General features: G+C 42.5%; 2 protein-coding genes across 2 annotated transcripts in view; one reads left to right on the top strand and one right to left on the bottom strand.

Moving 5' to 3' along the window:
- Positions 1 to 5,754, top strand: part of LOC120812461 (C-Jun-amino-terminal kinase-interacting protein 1-like) — a 53,274-nt gene extending 47,520 nt beyond the window's left edge. Inside the window, exons 9-12 of the mRNA XM_040168442.2 lie at positions 1,957 to 2,067; positions 2,186 to 2,256; positions 2,355 to 2,453; positions 3,282 to 5,754. Of these exons, the coding sequence (XP_040024376.2) occupies positions 1,957 to 2,067; positions 2,186 to 2,256; positions 2,355 to 2,453; positions 3,282 to 3,354 (354 nt within the window). The 3' untranslated portion in view covers positions 3,355 to 5,754. The remainder of the gene's footprint in view (positions 1 to 1,956; positions 2,068 to 2,185; positions 2,257 to 2,354; positions 2,454 to 3,281) is intronic.
- A 9,069-nt stretch (positions 5,755 to 14,823) lies between these two features.
- Positions 14,824 to 17,364, bottom strand: LOC144391367 (uncharacterized). The gene is made up of 3 exons (XM_078097987.1): positions 16,910 to 17,364; positions 15,360 to 16,555; positions 14,824 to 14,911 (listed from the first exon to the last, which is right to left on the bottom strand). Exons 2-3 carry the CDS (start codon positions 16,259 to 16,261, stop codon positions 14,824 to 14,826), a joined length of 990 nt encoding a protein of 329 aa, XP_077954113.1. The 5' UTR covers positions 16,262 to 16,555; positions 16,910 to 17,364.

Below are 17,364 nucleotides of genomic sequence, written 5' to 3' on the forward strand. Positions count from 1 at the left end.
TGAGAGAGGAGCTTGGTGTATCCCCCGGGAGTCTAAGCCTATAGCAGCTTAACTAAGGGCTGGTCTGGGCTAACCTGAGCCAGCGCTATGAGCAATATCAAAGAGGAAAGTTTTAAGCTTCATCTTAAAAGAGCTGACCGAATCTGCCACCTGGATTGAAAGTGGAACCTGGTTCCACAAAAGAGGAGCTTGATAACTGAAGGCTCTGGCTCCCATCCTACTTTTTAAAACCCTAGGAACAACAAGTACCCCAGGGCTGCTGCCTTGTAGGGCAATACGGTGTTTCAAGCTTTTTAAGATAAGACGGTGCCTCACCAGCAAGTGCCTTGTAGGTGAGGAGAAGTACCTTAAATTCTATTCTTGATTTAACAAACACACCTCTTCAGACTCTACCTCGACTAAAAGACTAACAAATTGCAGCACTTTAATTGTACTTATAAGGCCACTCATCTATAGTAAATTGGCTTATTTGAGGAAATTACACTTTCTTTTTCTTCTGAGTTTGTACCCTATGGCTGAATGCACTTATTGTAAGTCGCTTTGGATAAAAGCGTCAGCTAAATGACATGTAATGTAATGTAACAGGGAGCCAGTGCAAAGTTGAGTATCGTTTGCATATCAATGGAAGTTTATGCCGTGTTTCCTGATAAGATCGCCCAAAGGAATCATATAGAGGGTAAATAAAATCCGTCCAAGCACAGAGCCTTGTGGGACTCCATGACCAACATTGCTGGTCTTCGAGGATTCACCGTTTACAAGCACAAACTGGGATCAATCCAATAAATAGGATTTAAACCAGCTGAGTGCAGTTCCTCCAATACCAATCGAATGTTCTAGTCTCTACAACAGGACACAATGATCTATGGTGTCGAATGTGGCACTGAGGTCCAGCAAGACGAGAAAAGAGATGAGTCCTTAGTCTGGATAAGGGTCTCTGCCCGAGATGGACGCTCGCATGGGCGGGTTTGCAGCCTCTTTAGCCTTTGGTACTGACCTATTGGCAGGGGTAGCGGCCGACATGGCAACGGAGAGGGAAATATATGAACAATTAGTCAAGCTTAGCGGTATTTGTCTCGATTAGCAAACTAATGCTACCCGAGACCTGTTAGGCTCACCGCAACGCGTTAGCCAGAGATAATAAATAGACACAATCACCGACGACACCGGTAACCAAATACCGGGCAGTCGGGAGAACAGCTCGCCTTGACACAGACACTGCATTATTACTGTGTTATAACTCAATATACTTCCTATGAAGTACTTACCCAGCAAATCCAGACTAGAGCCAGGAACTGCGTTCGGCGACGTGTCCTTAATGGGTCGTCTGTAAACTGTTAAGCAGCAAATCCAAGCTATAAGCTGAGGGTGCAATAGGTTCTTCACGGGAAGAAAACGAGAATGATTTGCGAGGGGTGGTCGACTGTGGTAACATGAGGGGGCGGGTCCCCAACACAGTTCAACCTGTCTGTCACTGACAGGTGTGGTATCATTGTAGCGTCGTCAGTTGGTCACACCGAAGCAATTCCCATAGTGAAACGGCGAACGTAACAAAGTTAGAAAAAGAACCCAAACTATCCACTGAGCCTATAAGTGACTCAAATTCAGTGTGTTATCAATGCTGAACGCTGTGCCTGTTGCAGGGTTCAAATCCTTATTAATAACATTACAGGACACTTAAAGTCTCCAGCTTAGTTTGTAAAGACACACGTTTTTTCCTTTCCCCTAATGTCTTACATTATAATTTCACTTTGTGCACAGCCCTTCTTGTAAGTGAGTCAATCTGTTGCCTGCACCTTACCCGCGTGGCCGTCACAAACATAAACATCGGTGTCAGATGATAATGACCCAAAGACTGGCCTAACAACACTGACCCATCTCAAGTATATTTATTGAAATCACACTGTGCCACTGATAAACAATGTATGTTTATTAACTGATTTACTATTTGTGTTTAAGGTGGCGTCTAACAGGCGGTTAGCAAGTCAGACTCCTTTAGCTTGTGTGCTGGAGGTTAGTGTAAAGGGTATGAAGATCAGTGTCCAAGACCAATGTCACTCTGCACATAGGGTAAGTGAACTACATGTCTAAGCTCATGTATTTATTTAAGACAATTTGGATAAAAATCCCAGATAGAACATTTAAAACTTAAAACATCTATGTCTCGCTCTGCGTGTCCGTCTATCAGGGGGACCAGTGTTTCCATTTCTTCCAGTTGAAGAACATCTCATTCTGTGGCTGTCATCCACAACACAACAAGTGAGTCGGATTACTTCATCGATTTCTACATTCCATTAGCAAGTTTAACTCAAAATTATCTTTACCTTTCCTGAGCAATGCTGATCATTCCACTGCAGGTATTTTGGTATCATCACCAAGCACCCTGACCAACAGCGTTTTGCCTGTCATGTGATGATGTCAGAGACAACATCACATCCTTTGGCCGCGTCTTTGGGGTAAGACCTATTGTATTGTGTGCTCTAACCATTTCTACTCTGTTGTATACATCATTTCTGACTTTTACTTTTTGAGTATTCTGAAGTAGTATTGCAATCAATCAATAGTATGAGTATTACCCTCATCTGAGTATCACCAGTTTATGCTACTTTATGCTTCTACTCCATTACACAGGGGAAAACCACACCTTGTGTACTCCCCTAGTTTATTACTAACGTTGAATAATAATATTCATTTAAAAGCAAAATTGCAATCTGCTTAATAGCAGGCAAGCTATTGTGTCTTTTACATAAAGTTACTGTGAGGAACTTTTAATGACCTATGCAACAGTTGGTTCCCATTGGAAACAAACCACAACATCACTCTGCTGAAGCACAGGTTGAGGCAACAATCACAACCATAAATCTTGAACTCAGTGTTGAACAGTGGCCACGTGGTTGACAGTGCTGTGTTTGGGACTACTTCACCTGCCACTATATGAGTGATTGGAGCAAAGTGTCCCACACCATGCTGCTGGAGGTCCACGCCTCCAGGGTTCTAAATTAAATCTGGTGCACATAAACACTACCACGTCCTTCCATTGGGACCTGCTGAATCAGCACAAAATGATAGTTCCTTGTTGTGACTTTAAGTGAAGGATCTACATCATTTCAATGAAAATAGTAGTTATATTCATATGGCATTCATTTTCATAATATCTATAATGTCAGTCAGGCCAGAAGTTGGAAAAAATCTTGCTCTGTATCCAGTTTGTTTGAGAATATACAACGCAAAAGCTGTGTGTTATCGTCTATTATCTCGGTATTCTCTTCTCTGGTATTCCACAGGAGGGCATTCCAGCAGTATTACAAGGAGAACATTGGCTTCTCCTGTCCCACTGAAGACATCTTTATTGAGTAGCTCCTCTCCCCATCTAATTATGCATTGAATACTCACCATGTTAATATCAGCCGGGTGTTACACAACGAATTTGATTACTTGTTTGTCAGTGATACAACAAACTTGTCCTTACCTTGGCCATGTCACAGTACAAATGTTTCTATGGATGGACTGGATAAGATGACACGTTCCACACACTGTGATCAAATGCGACATGCGCCCTAACTAAATTCAAATACAGGGAGCCAGTGCAGAGAAGTTAATACAGGAGTGATATGATCCCTTTTCTTAGTTCTTGTTAATACACGTGCTGCAGCATTCTGAATCAACTGGAGAGGCTTAAAAGCAGCCTGATAACAAAGAATTACAGTAGTCCAGTCTGGAAGTGACAAACGCATGAACTCATTTTTCTGCATCACTTTTTTTTATATGTTACGTAGATGAAAATAGGCAGTCCTTGAAGTCTTCTTTATATGCGAGTTGAAGGTCATATCCTGGTCGAAGAGAACTCCCAGATTCCTGACGGTGCTGCTGGGTACCAGAGCAATTCCATCCATAAAAACTGTATCACGTGACAGCTGGCTTCGAAGGCGCTCTGGGCCTATCAGGATAACTTCCGTTTTTTCTGAGTTTAGCATCAGGAAGTTGCCGGTCATCCAAGTTTTGATGTCTCCAAGACATTCTTGAAGTCTAACTAGCTGGTCCGTCTCTTCTGGCTTGATCGACAGATACAGTTGAGTATCGTCTGCATAACAATGGAAGTTTATGCGGTTTTTCCTGATAAGATCGCCCAAAGGAAGCATATAGAGGGTAAATAAAATCGGTCCAAATACAGAACCTTGACCAACAAGATGTTATGGTGTGTAATTTCTCTGCTGGCTGCTTAATGTTCCTTTTCCTTCAACTACGCTTTCACCTAACCCTTCATGGTTACTCTGGTTGAGTGATTCAATGTCCTTTCACTCTGTAATAACAATGTCACAAAGGCGGGGAAGGCAGGACTCAAACGCAAGGTTCAAAAAACAAAAATACTTTAATAGGCAAAATTTCCAAAAGCAAAAGGCCAAGGGGCAAAAACGCAGACAAGAACAAGGAACACTCTGGCATGGACTTCCAGACATTCAACAATGAACAATGACGCAACAAGTGAAAAGAGACACACATGACTTAAATACACTGGGAAGGGGCAGGTGATTGGACACAGGTGGAAACAATCATGACATGACAGACAATCACAGGGAGATGACAGGACAAGGCAGGAAGTGACGTTACAGGGAGACAAGAGGCAAGAAACTAGAAAATAAAACAGGACATGAACCCAAACCGTGACAAACAAGGCCCAAACGACGCTGTGCAATTTAGTAAATGTGCAAAAGAACTGCCTGGTGAGAAAGTGGACCCCTGTGCAGTTGTGTCCATGTCTGTCCACATAGCCTTCAGCTCACAGCTCTTCTGTATAGCCTGCTTAAATCTAAGACCACATTGTGCTCAAGTCAGCATGGAAACATGTATTGCTCATTAGACATTTTTACATTCATACTTGAATATATAAAGAGGAAATAATGAACTTGCTCTCTGACTGGGTTATCTAAGCAACGAGACTTTATTTCCATGCAGTTCTGTCTAGTTTTTTGGCAATGTGCAGTGTAAAAGGAGATTCTCATAGTGAGGAACTAGAGATGGTTTATGCAACAGAGGCTTTTTTGGCTTTTCCAGCAAGAAAACTATACTCCGAACAACATCTCTTCTGAGAGCAGCAGGCAGCCATTTTCAGCTAATTGGTTCTGATTGACCCACCTTACACTATAGATTGGCAATTATCTGGTGAACATAGTGGACCATTCAGCAGCTTAAGAGAGAGACCAAATAAAATGCAAAAAAATGCATACAATGATGATATTGAGGACGTTGGGGCGCAGGGGGTAGAGAGGGTGCGCTTGGAACCACAAGATTGGTGGTTCGAGTCCCGGCTGCCAAACACGTCGAAGTGTCCCTGAGCAAGACACCTAACCCCTAAGTGCAGTTTTGATACATACTGTCCATCTCATCCAGATGAGTAGTCTTGTAGCTGGATACGCTACCTAAGATGACTGGCATGGAATGTTAAACCATGTTACTGACGATATTATTAGGCTAACCAACGTTTTACTGCAAAAAGGGGCTGGTTGGTCTCTAAGTCAATTGATTACATATTTACTGGAGAACTGGTCAATCATACATTTTCACTCGGAGGACATTAATCCAAGATAATAAAATGAAACATTTTGGTGAGGTTTTACACAAATGTATTTTAATTCCGTTAGTAGTATTAATAGTAGCTGAGATATTTTTGTATAGTTCCTTCTCTCTCATAATCTTGCTACGTTTGTAGCCTTGCCTGGATAAAAAATAATTAATAAAACTAATACATTTACAAATATACAAGGCATGCAGCTTCTGTCTAAAAGTATTGGTATTTGCCTGCAAAATCAGTTTAAAATAAAACGTTTACATATGACAGACTTTTGCTTTTTTTAAATCTTTACCTGCCATACCGGTTTTTGGAAGTGTGGTTGTATGAGGTCATATTCCAGAGTCAGTGTACAGTTTGGAGAAACAACAGTAAAGCACTATACATCTGTCAAAATAGCCTCAGAAAAGAAAGGCACACTTAGAAAAATCTATATCCGTATACATGTTTGCCATGTTTAGGGTATCTCCACTGCTTTATTTTGCCATTGGTCAGTCCACTCTAAGCAAAAGGGAAAGTGCAACTTAAATATGTTCTTGTTAGTGCCATTTTCCATGTTGTAATTTAGATTTAGATTGATATTATTTTGATTCATGTTTAATGATGATTTCATATATCATAAGTATAATTACGCTATGATTACATAATTATACCCATAATTTGCATGTTAGTTAATACATGTTTAGTGTACATGCTTGGCTTGATACATAGGAGTGACTCGAGTGAGCGCACTGACTTATGACGTAAGGCACCCGTGCTTTGACGAAGCGAGAAAACGTTGTGTAATTGTTCACTGTGCAGAACTTTCAGTAAAGCGAACGGAGCGAACACACTGTTTTCTACCATTGTTCAACACATTAAACACGCGTAGACTCGTTCTTTCCGTTTTGGAGTGGTTAAATGAATGAAGAACTGAAGAAGCAACTGCCGAACGTAAGAAGGGAACTTTAGCCACTACAGTTCTCTTGTGGATTGGCTAGAGTATCTCCAGTACACTACTTTGCTCCAGTGCTAGTACTCCTCTCTGCTTCTTCAAACTGTGGACTGGCCGACCACTGTCTTCAGTAGGAGACGCACAGAGAATAAAAAAGAACCTCATACTGCCCCACCTCAAATCAGCCAAACTGAATCTCTCATGTGTGACTGGGATAGAATACTTCACCAATTCAACAGAAATTGGCTAAAATCTAAACAGATAAGAATTTTATTATAACAAATGACACAAAACTGAAGTGAATGAAAATGAATGTAAACGTGGAAGAAACACAAGCTATGTCAGGGTCCTGACCTCAAATCAGCCAAACTGAATCTCTCATGTTTGACTGGGATAGAATACTTCACCAATGCAACAGAAATTGGCTAAAATCTAAACAGATAAGAATTTTATTATAACAAATGACACAAAACATAAGTGAATGAAAATGAATGTAAACGTGGAAGAAACACAAGCTATGTCAGGATCCTCATGTCACCACATGCCAGCCATCCGAGAAGCACCAAAGGAAGTTGTTCTGTTCCATCAGAAAGTGTCCCTTCTTTGTATTCCACTATTTTGATTCTAACAACATCACTCATCGGTGTAGTTATATCAGGTATAGATGCTGTATGTATGTGTGTTTGTTTAAGAGTTATCATTGTATGCTGTTGGTGTTGGTGTAACACCCCATGATATCGATGTTGTAAAATGAAGAGACGGATGCAGGGGAAAATAACGGTGGATAATCTTGTCAATAAATTACATTTACAACTGGACATTGTTACTTGCTGGCACTCGTATGTCTGAAAGGTATGGGTGCTTGGTTGCTTTGCAATACTCAGCTGGTCCATCATGTCCAACAACAGACTCGACATTGAAAAACAGCAACACAAATATTATCCGGCAACCCATTGGTATATAAGAAAGAAAATAAATCACTTTTCCTAAAGACTATTTCTTATATACAGTGCATCCGGAAAGTATTCAGAGCGCTTAACTTTTTCCACATTTTGTTATGTTACAGCCTTATTCCAAAATGGATTAAATTCATTATTTTCCTCAACATTCTACACACAACAACCCATAATCACAAAGTAAAAACTGTTTTTTGCAAATGTTTGAAAATCTGTTAAAACATAGAGAATGAAAGCATAACATGTACATAAGTATTCACAGCCTTTGCTCAATACTTTGTTGAAGCACCTTTGGCAGCAATTACAGCCTCAAGTCTTCTTGGGTATGATTCCACAAGCGTGGCACACCTGTTTCTGGGCAGTTTCTCCCATTCTTCTTTGCAGAACCTCTCAAGTTCCATTAGGTTGGATGGGGAGCGTCGGTGCACAGCCATTTTCAGATCTCTCCAGAGATGTTCAATCGGGTTCAAGTCAGGGCTCTGCCTGGGCCACTCAAGGACATTCACAGAGTTGTCCCGAAGCCACTCCTTTGTTATTTTGGCTGTGTGCTTCGGGTAGTTGTCCTGTTGGAAGATGAACTGTCGCCCCAGTCTGAGGTCCAGAGCGCTTTGGAGCATGTTTTCATCAAGGATGTCTCTGTACACTGCTGCATTCATCTTTCCTTCAATCCTGACTAGTCTCCCAGTTCCTCCTGCTGAAAAACATCCCCACAGCATGATGCTGCCACCACCATGCTTCACTGTAGGGATGGTATTGGCCAGGTGATGAGCAGTGCCTGGTTTCCTCCAGACATGACGCTTGGCATTTTCCTCCTGCTGAAAAACATCCCCACAGCATGATGCTGCCACCACCATGCTTCACTGTAGGGATGGTATTGGCCAGGTGATGAGCAGTGCCTGGTTTCCTCCAGACATGACGCTTGGCATTCAGGCCAAAGAGACCAGAGAATTTTGTTTCTCATGGTCTGAAAGTCCTTCAGGGGCTTTTTGCAAACTCCAGGCGGTTTGTTATGTGCTTCTTACTGAGGAGTGGCTTCCGTCTGGCCACTCTACCAAACAGGCCTGATTTGTGGAGTGCTGCAGAGATGGTTGTCCTTCTGGAAGGTTCTCCAGGAAGGACTTTCAATGCTGCAGAAATCTTTCTGTACCCTTCGCCAGATCTGTGCCTCAATACAATTCTGTCTCGGAGGTCTACAGGTAATTCCTTGGATTTCAAGGCTTGGTTTATGCTCTGATATGCACTGTCAACTGTGATACCTTATATAGACAGGTGTGTGCCTTTCTCAATCATGTCCAATCAACTGAATTTAGCACAGGTGGACTCCAATCAAGTTGTAGAAACATCTCAAGGATGATCAATGGAAACAGGATGCACCCAAGCTAAATTGTGAGTGTCATGGCAAAGGCTGTGAATACTTATGTACATGTTATGTTTTCGTTCTTTATTTTTAACAGATTTGCAAAAATTTGCAAAAAAACTGTTTTCACTTTGTCATTATGGGTTGTAGAATGTTGAAGAAAATAATGAATGTAATCCATTTTGGAATAAGGCTGTAACATAAAAAAATGTGGAAAAAGTGAAGCGCTGTGAATACTTTCCGGATGCACTGTATATTCCTCTAGTTAATTTGGTATCAAGGCAAGCCAAGCTGTTTACTGAATCCATTTCAACAACAAGCCAATTCAAAATGCTTCATATAAAACCATTAAAACTTAAGGACGCAAAGCAGTCACAAAGATGCTGTTAAATGAGAATTTGACCTTGCTCAGATGTTCCTTGTGGAGCTGCTTTCTTTACAAGGTCTCTTCCTCTTTCAATTAAATTAAATTTATTTTATTTTGTATATCCCAAATTTGCCTCAGAGGGCTTTACAAGCTGTGTCACAATGTTGTTAGGGTGCAGGGTCGAAGGCATCGACTTTGAGGTGTCAGGAAAAACGTTCATTGATAAGACCATTTTCAACTATGTGTCAGAGAAGATGGCAGACACAGTGATGGTTCAGCAGGCTTTGGCTTTATCAACTATTCTTTTGAAAACTTTTTTACCAATTAAAAAAACGATGCCCTTGCTACATGCGCCATAAACTTAACTTAATGCAATGTTATGTTAATGTTAACTGCACACGATTGAAAAGCCACTACTTTGTGCTTCCTAGTCAACAGTCTAATGTTATTTCCAATTGCTGAGAGCTAACGTTAAAAAATGTCTTTCAGTTATCGAATAGAGCTGATCGGGCTCAATTTTGACTCACAGCGGCCAGCAGCTGAGCCGGTTGGTGGGGTAAGACAGTAAATATGTTTTTGTAACTGTAGCTTGCAAGTTAAGGTCAGAAAGCTGTGTTAGTAACTGTTGAAGAACAGTCTGTGCTGATCAGAGCTTAGTGAGCATTATGAACTGAAGGCAGCCTTACTATGAGCCACATTTTATGACTATATATACACATGATGTGCTAAAGTAATGCCAAGTTCATGATTGTTGTGTATTAACACATTATTTAATATAGTGGCCCAAATAAGATTTTATTTATGCTTTTTGACCAACTGCAGAGGATGAAATAGGACACTGTTTGAATACAACGATTTCTCAAGGGACCGCACAGTAATTGATTTTAACAGTGACGTATGTTACAGCAGGCAATATAAGGACATATTCAGATAGCTGTAGACATTTTCTGATAATAGTATACTTTTACTACACAGTATCTATTAATGCAAAGTTCAAATCTAAGCTAAGATTTTTGCAGCGTCATTGAATTATATTTTGTACATGCTTATAGTGTAGGTAATGGAAAATCTATTAGCAGTTGGCAAAATCATGGGTGTACGATTTCTAGCAACTCCTCCAGATGAGTTTTTATGGAAATCCTGTTAACACTAGCAGCGGGGTAGCCACTCCCACAAATTTCATCACTGTATCTTTGAAGGGGGGCATTAATAACCCTCTTCAATAGGGTGTTAATGGCATTTGGTCCATTTCCATGGCTGTTGGTTTCTCTCCAAGGCTCAAGCATTTTGGCGGCGTTGGTACCTATTAAAAACTCCACATCAGCTTGAATTGCAGGGCGATGGTGGCGCATGGAGTAGAAAGGTTTCTGTTACGGCTCGGCCAGCCAGAGAGTTACGCGCCTTGCGGCGGGGACGAGCCGGGCGTGCACCGGATCACACCTGAAGCCACTCTGCTCATTGCGCAGCTGCAGCGCGTTGGCTCGTTCTGTGTAGAGTTAAGTTGGAGGACTCCCAATGGCTCGTCGCGAGTTCGTGCCCTGTTTCCGGAGATGTCGGTCGTTGTTTGGAGACTTCCCTGTGGATACCTACGAGACTTTTCCCTTCGGATTATTGAGAGTGAGTTTTCCTTTTTTTCCTTGAACTGTGAGTGCCCGTGGACTAAGGCAGCGGTTCCCAAACTCGACAATGCTGCGGCCCAATTTGAAATCTGAATATCTTTCGCGGCCCACCCAAACCTTTAATCACAACTCTGATCAAAACATAATGATTAAATGACCTTAAGAATTTAACCAAAATCAAACATCCGCGAGCAAAAGTCCGTCTCGCGCGAGCAAAAGTTCGTCTCCGCGAGGTATTTGCTCGCTTGCGAAAAGTGAACTTCGTTGCTCGCGAGGAGAATCTCTGCTCGCGCTCGAAGGAGTTTTCTACGCGCTCGCTGTTGTTCTTTTTGGCAGTAAGGTGGAGACGGTGCTTTCAGGGTCCGATCGATGCTGCGAGGTGCGTCCGCTCTCGCCGCCCCCCTCGCCATCCACGCCTTAAATCTTCGGCTGCTTTTAGAAAAACGTATTTTCCCCGTTCAGATGGTTCAGCTACTGTAGAGAAAAGGGCACTGTCTCTCGCTCTTTAATCTCATGAAGTGCTCGGCGAGAACGACAGCTTTGTTTCTCCGACGCGCCCTGAAACAAGCTCCGTATCTCACGCGCTTGAGCGCCGCTCAGCATCTCGCCGTCGTAGACCGAGCTTTGGCATGTTTGGCAGAGCGCCTTGAGCGCCGTTTACAACCAGTATGGACCAACCGATTAACCAATTGATCCAACAAGGCGCTCCGGATTATAAGGCACTGTCGTTTTTTTAGAAAATTAAAGCCTTTTAAGTGCGCCTTGGAGTGCGGAAAATGCGGTATATTGACTTTAATACTACAAGAGGGCGCCCCATTTGATGAACAACGGCAGGCGGACAAGAGCAGCCGTTTCGAGCGAGAGCCTTATTGTTTTATTAATCTGTCCGTTTAAATTGTTTGTGCTTCATCAAGTAATGTTTCACATAACTAATGTGCCGCATCATAAATATTTTTATATTCATTTCAAACTTTTAAAAATTGAAAATTAAAAAACTTTATTTATTTATTGTAAATGACCTCTCGCGGCCCACCTGCAGTACCTTCGGCCCACACTTTCGGAATCGCTGGACTAAGGGATTTTGAGTTGTTTCTTTTGTTTTCCCCTGCCAATTAAGGAGGCAGTTTTTGTTTGTTCCTCGGAACCTAACGCTCTTTAATTCTTGTGAAAGAATAAACTACGCTGTGTTTTTGGCTGAACTCTGTCTGGTGTCGTGCACAAACATAACAGTTTCGTCGGGAACCACAAGGTTGACGCTTCAAACCCATGTTGAAGTATCCCTGATCCCTAACTGCTCCCTGGGCAGTCCTCACGGCTTCATATTATTCCCACTGTGTGGGAAGGGTTAAAAATGTAAAACCATGGGTTAAAATGCAATGTAAGTTGCTTTGAATAAAACCATCAGCTAAATGGCATGTAATGTAACGAATTCTCAGAACACTAACCCGTTTCAAGATTCATTTCTGCATTCATAGCCCGATACCGCCATTATTAAAACAAAGGATGTTTACGAGAGAACGGATCAGATTTAAGAACTTTTGTCGAAAGAAATGCGTAAATATGACCGCTTATACAAGCCGTCATTGGCGGGTTGTAGAAGCGGGTTGGATTCATGGAGGGAGATCGCCGCAAACGCCGGTTTGCCGGTCGAGAGGTGCACAAAGTTGTGGAAGAAAATACGGGACAAACGTGTCCGTGATGAAAAGCAGCAGTGGCGATGCACGGGGCAAAGTCTGTGATAAATAAATAAACAAATAAATAAATAGACGTGACTCTCTAGGTCGTCTTCAACAAAACACGTCACTCCGCCTGTTGTTGTGGCGACGCAGACTCATGAATTGAAACGAGTGCGTCGACGCAAACGCAGAAGCATGCGCCGGCCTTTAGTCTGGTCCATATTCCGGAGCAGAAGGTGGTGGTAATGCACCAATAGGATGGATGCCAACCGCTGTAAAACAACAAAAAGAAGATTACAGGAGCATGCTGTGCCTTTCCGTGTCGGGAGTCCGGTTGGACAACCCATTGAGCTGGTATGTAGTTTTATCCGCGTTTTGGAAATAATCATTTGGCCATTGGTGACCCTTCTGGTTTGTGCCCCAGACCCAGTGCCCCAGGGAGGCCCAAACCAGGTAGGAGACAAACCAGGTGGCGAGTCCAGGTTGGGAGTTGAAGTAGTGATGGCGAGATGAAGCTTTATGAAGCATTGAAGCTTTCCATCCAATTGTGTCATACATGGGCCGAAGCTTCATGGTGTTTCATTTGCTCTACTGCGCCATCAAGTGGACAATAAATTAAATGACACCATTGCTTTGATGTGTGAATTATTCAGAGGTGTCAAAAGTATTCACATTTATTACTCAAGTAGAAGTACAGATACTAGGGTTTAAAAAGACTCCTGTAGAAGTTGAAGTACCAACTCTTACCAAAGCTTTTTACTTAAGTAAAAGTATAAAAAGTACTGGTTTCAAAACTACTTAAAGTATAAAAGTAAAAGTAATGTAAGAAATTCCATTAAGGACAAACTCTATGCGTAACCTCGCTTACACAACACGTCAGTCCGTTACAATGTGATCAGAAGGTGCCTGCAGATCACGTGACCTGCCGTTGGGATGGTGGAAACATGGCGACATTCAGAGACACAACAAAACAACACGTGTATCTGACTTAAACAGATAAAACCACAACCCATTTTCCAGTGACACAAGTCAGAGGACGGACACACACGTTGTTCGCATTGATTCGATAGACTGCAGTGTCTCCCCCAGGTGTACTACGTCATGAGGAGGGGGGGGCAGGGGGGCACCCCGCACCCCTGTTTATAATGATGGGAAACACTGAACTGGCAGCGGTCGGTTATCAAAAAATTGGCCAAATAACCAGTATTTTCAGGCTTCATGAGCAAATACAGAATCCCTTTGTGTTATTTGCAAAGCTGCATTAAGACACACATCACTTTATTTAATACGCTGCTTGCAAGTCGCTGTGTTGTGCCAGACTCTCAATAAAACATTTAGGACAAACCCACGGTCATGAAGATACTCATTTAACGTTTAAATGAGTGCTTAAAGGTGTGAAAGTTGTGTCCACACCTCTTGGAGTGGTCTTCTGGTGAGTTCAATGTAACTCGGATTTCGAATGATCCTTAGTCAATATCAGTTGTTGTTCAAGTATTACATGCATGCATTCCAGTTGATTACATTACATCAAATACAATCATAACTGTACATTGGTATTATTCTATTACAGTTGCAGATTTACAGTGGTTTTACAATATTGTCATTACTTTATTGATTACACAGTTTCAGAATCATGGCTGTATTCTGGTGTACACTATATGCATTTTTATTAATTTTATGAACCGGGTCGTATTTTTTTTCTAATATCCTACAATCCATCCCTTTACACCAATTTGGGTGTAAAAACCAATCAGAGGGATCGGTTCATCAAATTCCTCAGTTTTGTCAGATGTGTCGTCTCTATTTGTTTAGCATAACGTTCGATCCAATATGACACGCTTGATCCAACACATTCTAATCATAAGATGTGCATCTGGACACACCTTGTTAACTTGTACCTGGCACTGAACAAAAACTCGAAAACCCTTTTTGGGAATAAAACGAGGAAGAAATCTGTCGGAGAGATTGAAAGATCTTCTCCCAGGATTTAACATTTCATCGCGGATGTCATGTGTACAGTATAAATTGATACAGGACACATTCATTTAATAAAACCTAATAGCATCATGAGGCTGGTCTTCTTTAATGGGTGCGGTGGTTATGACTCTAATAATAAGAGTCCTAATGTAGAGGATGCAACAGCATCCACCTAGGAATAGAATGCTGGCCATAATGGAGACTGTTATCACAGAAATAAACAATTGTTTGTATTTACTAAATCATGAGTCCAATAAACCTGAGAAGCGGTTGTCAATGTCACTGTTCTCTGCTGGTTCTTCAGTGAGAGCTTTCAGCAGTGGTTCACCTCCAGTTGTGTGTGCGGGTGTTTTCTCGATCATTCTCAAGATCTCTTATGCTAAATGGTTGTTGTTGTCCATGGGGCAGTGTTTGTAGAGGGGCTTGGAAACTTGGAAGTGTCTGTACTGGAAATCGATGGCTCTGATGTGACCCGTGGGTCTGAGGTTATGCCTGTGCTGGGCTGTCGTTGTCCCCCATTAGTGTGAGGTGGTCTTGGAACTGTGTTGTCCCTCAAAAGGGAGACCGGAAGGTTGCTTGGACCCTTTCTGAATCGGTCCTAGTCTTGCTTCTGGTCTCCTAGAATGATGCTTGTCTTGCTTCTGGTCCGGCTCTGCGGTGCTGGTTCTGATGCTTCCTCCTAGTCCTGCATGGTGGTCAAGCAGACTCTGGGCTGAGGAAGTCCTTCCTCTGAGCGAGATGACGGTTGTTTGGTCACTGCTCACGGTTCCTTTTGGCGCCACTCAGTGTTGACAGGTGGTCTCTCCTCTTCTGTGTCATCCCTCTCTGCTCCAGCAGGGGTAGAGGTGCGTCTTCTAGATCCTGTAGCTCCTCAACTATTTCGATGGCAATCGCCGTTTGGTTTCCAAACCGGTTCTCCAGGACCCGAAGAATGTCATCTGCTGTGTTATAGGACATCAATCGAAGATCTCTCATTATCTTGTCATCCAAACTGTCAAGAAGCTGGAACTTTTTTACTTCTTTTGACCCAGTAGGTTCTCCTTGCCTCTGAAGGGCCTCCCAGTCTCCTCTCCAGCGATGAAAGTCTCGCCTGATGCCAGTGAACATGGGGAGGGAGGTTGGCTTCAGTCTGATGGCTGATATTGATGTCGGGTAGCTGATAGAAGCTGCACTCACAACTCTTTCGGCGTCTTCTTTAGCTTTTGCTTTAATGAACTCTGCCTTTTTGGACATTAACTTGGGAACGATCTGCTCGAGCTCTCGTACACGCAGCTGGAAGTCTTTCTGCTCGGCAGGAGGGGCCCAACCCTTCCACTTTGTGTGCAGCTCCTTCGCCCTCTTAACCAGTCCTTCCATGTAGTCGAACATGAAGTCAAAGGCCTCTTTATTTCCACCAGGTTCAAAGGAAATCACACTCTTTACTTTCTCCTCTGCAGCCTGTAGCGCCATCATCAGTTCCTCCTCCCCGAAATTAGCCCAGAGTGTCTTTCGAATGAGGTCCTTCAGCTCTTCCAATTTCATCTCACACTCGCTTGCAGTTTTCCCAATATCGGCCTTTTGCTGCTTGCTCAACCCGGGAACTTCATCAGGATCTGCGTCCAGCTCCACTTCTGCAAGGTACTGGGCCTCCACATCGTCATTTGCTTCCATGACTTTGTTGGCCTCAGTTATGAGCCTTTTGAAATGGTCTCTGAGCTCCTCTTCAGCCATTATGGCGTGCATCCGGACAATGTTGTTGGACAGCCGGGAGAATTGTCGCTTTGCAGACGTCCTACTAGCTTTAAGCTGCTCCAGTGACTTTGAGTCAGCCATCTTCCTTTTCACCAGGATTCGGTGTGGGCGGGGTGATCTTCAGTGTTACTAGGCCTCTGGACTTCCAGGCCTGGCCAGTTGCAGTTCAGGATACTTCGCTCCAGTCTTCGCACCAGTGGCGGTTTTTCACTGTCAAGTGTCTCACTTTTGTGAGGGTCAAACTGCAGCCCCCCACTTGAAAGGGCAGCCTGCTAAGAAGTGTAGACTGGATTCCACTCAATGACCAAGATTCGGACTTCTTTGCTTTCTTGCTTTTTATTTTTAAAATTGTCCAAGTCAAACCAGGTGAAAAACCTTGAAATACAAACATGAATATAAGGTCAAAGAAATATAACCCAAGAAACCATAATCAATTCACATACCCAACATCACATACTTAATTTATAATCTACTGGAAATTAACCCCAAAATAAGTAGAAAGACAACCCAAATTTAAAGTATCCCAATACTAAATTAAATACATTTTTAAAACACTATTTAATGATGATTTTAACCTTTAAACTTCACCAGATTTTAACTCCGCTGAATACACACAAATCAAGTTTTATCCAATTACTTTTAGCTTGAATACTTTTTAAAACACATTAAATATATGGACATTTGATTTTGCATTTCATGCCATAAGTAGTCAGCCACTCAAAAGCTCACCGGCTCCTTCTTCAGCCTTTGCAAGCTTTATTCCTGCAGTCTCCTCTTCCCAAGCTCTTCAATCTCGCTTTCTCACACTGCTCGCTCTTCACTGTCCTGTGAGTGAGTGACTCCAACCCCCCTGATCGCCAGATCCTCTCCACCTGGTGCATTAAAATCTCCGCCTCCAGCCTGAGAGACTCACCTAAACCTACCTCCCAGCCAGAGAGGGGCTCGGTCTGCAACTCAACTCAACAGTGTGACTTGAAACTCATTAGACACCTCCCCAGGTATTCCCATAGCTTCCATTCTACTGATGTAGTTTTTAGGTTAATGTAGTTTATCAATTATTGGTGATGCATTCCTGTCTGTTGTTCACTGTGTCTATAGTTATGTTTTGTTTAATCGGGACAATACTGTTATCTTAATAAGTACAACTCAACGGAAAGGTGAATCTCTTTCACCGTCCTGCCAGA

The sequence above is a fragment of the Gasterosteus aculeatus genome, chromosome Y (assembly GCF_964276395.1).
Source record: "Gasterosteus aculeatus chromosome Y, fGasAcu3.hap1.1, whole genome shotgun sequence".
Classification (NCBI taxonomy): domain Eukaryota; kingdom Metazoa; phylum Chordata; class Actinopteri; order Perciformes; family Gasterosteidae; genus Gasterosteus; species Gasterosteus aculeatus.

Excerpts from the sequence above, each read along its gene's own strand:
- LOC144391367 (XM_078097987.1), bottom strand. The coding sequence starts at position 16,261 with ATGGCTGACTCAAAGTCACTGGAGCAGCTTAAAGCTAGTAGGACGTCT. Across the intron at positions 14,912-15,359 it reads CTTCGGGTCCTGGAGAACCG|AGCCATCGATTTCCAGTACA; the intron begins GTTTGGAAACCA and ends GGGTCACATCAG.